This window comes from Cyprinodon variegatus, unplaced genomic scaffold, assembly GCF_000732505.1.
Source record: "Cyprinodon variegatus isolate N-32 unplaced genomic scaffold, C_variegatus-1.0 Scaffold0, whole genome shotgun sequence".
NCBI classification, from domain to species: domain Eukaryota; kingdom Metazoa; phylum Chordata; class Actinopteri; order Cyprinodontiformes; family Cyprinodontidae; genus Cyprinodon; species Cyprinodon variegatus.
The window spans coordinates 195069-201154 of NW_015150453.1; the positions used below are offsets into that span (position 1 = coordinate 195069).

Genomic DNA, 6086 nt, shown 5'->3' on the forward strand with positions numbered 1-6086 from the left:
TCTCAATCAACTCTGTTTTCGAGTCCTCCAACTTCACCGACGGGCTGACTTCTTCTCAGGTTTGATTGCTTTCTTCTCATTTCCAGCAGTAAGGCGCTCACATGATCAGGCCTGAGTGGGTTTTACATGTTTCAGTGATTGCACCTGAAGATAAAGATAAACAGGTCATTGCTCGGTGCTGTTAGGAGTTCAAAGAGCTTGCAGCAAATGCCCCCCCCCACCGTCCATTTTCTCATGCATAAATACATATGTGATGGTAAACCACCATGAACTCATAAACAATCAGTGCAGAGGGATGATGATGATGATGCTGCAGGAGGAGGAAGAGTCTGTGCCCTGGAGCCCTGACTTCGTGGGTCTGCTCTCACACCCTTACCCCCCCCCCCCCTCCCTGCCTTTATCATGCTCTCTGAGGTGTCTGGTGACTTTGGCCCATGTTAATATGTTGCTCCTCCCTTAATGGTGAAGGAGACGAGGAGAGAGGGAGGTAAAGAGGAGAAGCTCCAGCCCACCACCAGCATGTCCCCAGGGGCCTCCAGCCTGCTCGTGTGCCTGCCCCTCCTGCTGCTCACTACAGCTGTGGCTCCCTATCAAACCCTGACCAGCTGGGATCTCAACCCCGCCAGAGAGGAAGCTCTCCACCACTCTTCATTAACTCTTCATTAGGTGAAGCACTCAGACACCAACTGCTGCTACCACTCAGGTGGTACTCAGAGAGATGGACGTGGCACCCAGGGTCCTGGTGCTTCTCTTGCCCCTGGCGCTAACCCTGCTCAGCCTGTCGCCTGCACCTACTTTGGGAGGATGCCCGTCCGCTTGCCGCTGCTCTTTTGCCATGATGCAGTGCCTAGAGCCCAACGGGATAAGCAGCATCCCACCACTGGCTCCTCAGGAGAGTGATAATGTGACAGAAATGTGAGTATGGGCTCCTACCCGCCCTGCATGTTACCCAAGTAAGCACGCAGCCACGTGCTTTAAAGTTGCTTTTTAAAGTTCATTTCTATTGTCCCTGAATCCCAATTTTTCCCTGTTTTTGCTCAGAGTGACTTTATTGAGAGTTGTGGGTTCATTTTGGAGTTTAAAGTTATTTGCACTGCAAAAATTAAAACTGCACTGGAAAGAAATCAAAATCTAGACAAGTCATTTTTTCTTAAAATAAGTGTATTTGTTCTTGGATTGAGGAGGTAAAAGAGACATTTTGCCAATGGAACAAGACAATTTACACTTAAAATAAGACAAAACACAATTCCATTGTCTTATTTCAAGTGCATATTATCTAATTATCTTATTTTAAGAGAAAAAATACTCATTCAATTGGCAAACTATCTCATTTACCTACTCAAATTAGGGGTAAACACACTTAATAAAAAATAAATTGCACTTATTTCTAGATCATTTTTCCAGTGTGGAGTAAGTAAAGTTTTCCTACACTGCAAAAAATTGAAATCTAAATAAGTAATCTTTTCTTAAAATAAATGCATTTTGTCTTGAATTGAGGCGGTAAGTGAAACACTTTGCCAATGGAACAAAACTATTTAAATTTGAAATAAGAAAAACAATTCTAATCTAATCTAATTAACTTATTTTAAGAGTGAAAATACCCCAAAAAATCTTATTTCTCTACTCAAATTAAGGGTAAATACATTTAACTGAAGAATATTTTACTTGTTTATATTGTTTTTGCAGTGTATAATGTTTGTATTTTCCATTGATTTGAGCAGGTAGGTAAGACACTTCGGCATTGGAATGAACAGATTTATGCTTAATATAAGAAACAATAACACAACTGAATTAAAATAGTGATGCCACTGGCAGCTCATTTATCAGCCTGCTGAGATTAAGGGGAAAATACTGCTATAGAGGAGAGATGGGGTTTATTATTGGGTTGCTGATGGTGGAAAGAGAAAACCTAGTGAGAAATGAAATATCATCTAGTTTTATCTAGAATAATTCCTCACAAAACCACATGAAACCTTTCATCTCTAATCTTGACCAAAAGCTTTTTGTTTGAGTAAAATAGAGCAATATTTGGTCTTGCATCTCCTTTAAAAGTTGATCTCAAGGCAAAACAAGCTCTAACCAAGTTGAACGAATATGACAAGTTTAGGCAAAGGAAGAGGAGGTTGGTAGTACACTGCAAAAACTGACCTACATTGGAAAAAATCTAAATCTAGATAAGTAATTTTTTCTTAAATTGGTGGATTTGTTTCATGAATTGAGTAGATAAATGACATTTTGCCAATGGAACAAGACAATTTAGATATACACTGGGAAAAATCGATATCTAGATAAGTCATTTTTTCTTTAAAAAAGTGCGTTTTTCTCGAATTGAGGAGGTAGGTGAGACACTTTGCCAATGGAACGAGAGAATTTACATTTAAAATAAGAAAAAAACTATTTCATTGTCTTATTTCAAGTGTATATTATCGAATTACCTTATTTTAAGAGTAACAATTCTCTTCCATTGGCAAAACATCTTATCTTACTCAAATCAAGGGTAAATACAGTTAATTTAAGACATTTTGACTTATTTCTAGATCGTTTTTGCAGTGTAAATAAGTAAACACTATTGCATTGTCTTATTTCAAGTGCATATTATCTAATTATCTTATTTTAAGAGTAAAAATACTAATTCTTTTAGCAAAGTATCTAATTTACCTATTCAAGAGTAAATACACTTAATTCAAGAAATGTGTATTTCTGGATCATTTTTTCCAGTGTAAAACGATGTGAGATTTCGTAAAATGAGCGTATTTGCTCTTAATTTGAGAAGATTAACAGGATAACCTGCTAAAAGAACTATTGATTCTCTCCTCAAAATGAGATAATTTGATATTATACCCTTGAAATAAGATAATGCAGCTGTAATTTTCTCATTTTATGTTTTTCCATTTGCAAATTGTCTTACTTACCTTCCCATGTAAAGGGAAGATCCCTTCATTTCAAGAAAAAAAGACTTATTCACACTTCATTTTTTGCAGTGTATGGAGCTTGTCATGACCAGACTTGTCTTTTTTTTTTTTTTTTTTTATAAAATTAAAAGTATAAAATAAGACAATGAAAGTAAAGTTTAAGTATGAAGTCATAAAATAAGAAATATGTTGGATGTAAAAGATAAGATGCGGAAAAAAAATAAACCTGGTAGATTAATCTTTTGACCTTTATGGGAAGGTCCTCATTTAAAGGTCGTGTCTCCTCTGCAAGATTTTTTGCTCTTAAAAACTAAATAGATGTGGACATGGAATAAGTTCATATGTTTTGTTTGTTATTTTAAATTAAAATAATCTCATTCCATTGGTAAATTGGATTACTTTATTGCTTGAATTAAGTGAAGAAAAATTGAGTTTCTCAGATTTCCATTTTACAGCCTTCTGTCATGATGAACCAGCACCAAATATTGATTCAGAAGTGTTGCTTCTTTGTATTAATACGATTTCTGATCTGATTTACTAAAGAAAGCCTCGGTTAAAGGATTAATAGTTCAGAATTTGTACTTTTACAGTATGAAACTACATCTAAATATTCAACTTCTGCTTCAACAGAATCTATCAACCAAGTCTTATAATCTTATTTCAAGCCAAACAGTCTTTAACTTGTTTTTAGATTTCTATACAAAGCAAGAGCGGAATCTGTAAGATTATTAATCTCGTTTTCAGAATATTCTACAATAATCTGCCAGTTGCACTTGGTGAGACTTCTTGAAATCATGAAGTCTCACTAAGTGCAGTTCTCTCACCCCACTGGCAGATTACTGCACTTATTTTACGTCAGATTAAGATCATTAATCTTTTATAATCTGCTCTTGTTAAGTATATCGATCTCCAAACAAGATCAGAAAGACTTTTTGGAAGATTTTAAGACTTTTTGTAATGTTTAAACTTTCTTTTACTTTGATAAAGTCCCATCGCACTGAACAGGCTGTTAAGTTAAAAAAGAAAACATGAAAAAACAACAAAACAAGAACCATTTACGTTTGAAAATGGTGCAATTTACAGAAAACGGTACGCTTAGAAACATTTGTTGCTTAAGTGTAACTTCTTTGTCTGAATGTTTCAGTGCAATGGTCGGTTTACATAGATGTTGGTGCATTTTTGTAGTCAAACATTTGGCCTGTTTCTATAATCACCCGGCTGATGGACAGATTAACTGCAGTGGGAATATGTTTGAATAAAACCCGACTAAGACTGGAGACCTCCAGCTCGGCAGCGTAGGACTCTTATTCAGAGTCGGCTTTTTAAAACTTTTGCCTGTAAAAAGCAGCCCAAAGTGACCACCTGTGATTTGAAGAGAGCTGCTGTATTATTAAGCAACCCACCATCAGCTCCAGCATGGAAAACTAAATGTCACTCTCTGCACCGACACGCTGTTCTCTCTTTGTTCCTGGACCTGGATCCAAGCAATTAGCACTTGTTAAGAAGGAACTACATTTGTGAAACACTTTTTTTTTTCAGCAGAGCAAGTCAATTTGCTGCCAGTTTCTTTTCTCCTATATGCCAGTCTCTTTCTCTTTCCTTCCTCCTTTTCTCTCGCCTACCTCTGAGGTATTTCCTTGTATCTGCTGCCGTTTCGCAGAGCTCAAGCTCAACCGTCTCTCGCAGATGTTCAATCAATACGAGAGCAGGCTTCTGTTTACCGAGCTGCTCCTACATGCCAGCAAACAGCAACACTTCTCAGTATTGGCAGTGCAGGGAAATCAAGGCGATGCGTGGAACAAACAAGGGCCCATTAACTGCAGAACAGAGGCCGAAATTTATCATACACAGAGTTATAAATTCAATTTTGTGAATTGCCAGGCAATGCCCCCACCCAGGAACAATAGATGATATACAACCCACTTGGCTCAATCCAATAAGTAAGGCCGACGGGCGATCCTGGGCCCACCTGCCCTGTAATCACATTACTGCAGCGTGGGTCAATCAAACATGCATATAAACGTCTTGTGTGTGGCAGCTGACAAACAGGGAAGTGGAAACTTGAAACAATGCCATCTGCTTAAAGTACAGCAAGTACGCTACAGAGAATATCTTTATTCGACCAATCCTTTTATATTCCCCGTCTACTCTTCACACTTCGGAGTGAAAGAATTACAGACTGAGCCTTTAGTCAACCTTATTTATAGTCATGGATTTGAGAAAGCTTTGGAAAATTAAAGCATCGGGGTTAGAGAACGAGATGAAGATATGAAAAAAGTCCAACTTTTAAGAACTGCAAAAGCAGATTTTAAAGTTCTTGTATGTTTTCCCTTATTTTGAGCATTTAAATAGAATGATCTATATATAAAATCTGGAGTTTTTCCACTTTAATTGAGATAATTAGATATGATGCACTTATTCCATTGGTAAATGTCTTGTTTATCTTTTGAAAACAATGAAAAATACACATTTACAACTACATTTCTTGCAATGAATGTCAATATTACCAATAAGTTGGCATTAACAGATGGGGAAAATGATTAAATCTATCTTCAGATGTAAACAATAAATCAAAAAAGGGAACCAACAAGTTCTATTTATACATAAAAAACGGGCACTGCAAAAACTAAAGTAAGAGTGAGCTGAAAGTTCCTGTTTTGCTGCTACTAGAATTGATATTACTATTCTGAAAATAAGACTATTAAATATTATGTATCTGAAATAAGATGATGGTTCTTAATTTTTTGGTAAATTGTTTTATTTACCTGCTGAAAACAGGAAAATATATTTATTTTAAGAATAACTGTCATACATCGTCACTGTGATGGTTTTGCTCTTAAAAAAAACCTGACTTTTACAATCAGACACAAGTGAAAAGAACATTTGTAATAAATGTACAGATATGCCTATTAAAATAAATGAATGCTTTCAATATTCAACGAAACTTTTAGTAAAAGCGTTGCATTTTCTGATAATTATCTTATATTTTAGGTTTTAAAGATTAAATTCAACTTTTTTTGCAGAGAAAATGAATATACTGGAAAAACGATCTAGAAATAAGTAAAAATTTCACAAATTAAGTGAATTTACTCTTAATTTTAGTACATAAATGAGATGATTTGCCATTTGAATGAGTATTTTTACTTTTAAAATAAGATATTTAGCTAAAATGCA

The 6086-nt window shown here is 35.8% G+C and overlaps 1 protein-coding gene across 1 annotated transcript in view; it reads left to right on the forward strand.

Moving 5' to 3' along the window:
- Positions 1-567: 567 nt before the first annotated feature.
- Positions 568-6086, forward strand: part of ntrk1 (neurotrophic tyrosine kinase, receptor, type 1) — an 87491-nt gene continuing 81972 nt past the window's right edge. Inside the window, exon 1 of the mRNA XM_015401296.1 lies at positions 568-915. Within this exon, the coding sequence (XP_015256782.1) occupies positions 719-915 (197 nt within the window). The 5' untranslated portion in view covers positions 568-718. The remainder of the gene's footprint in view (positions 916-6086) is intronic.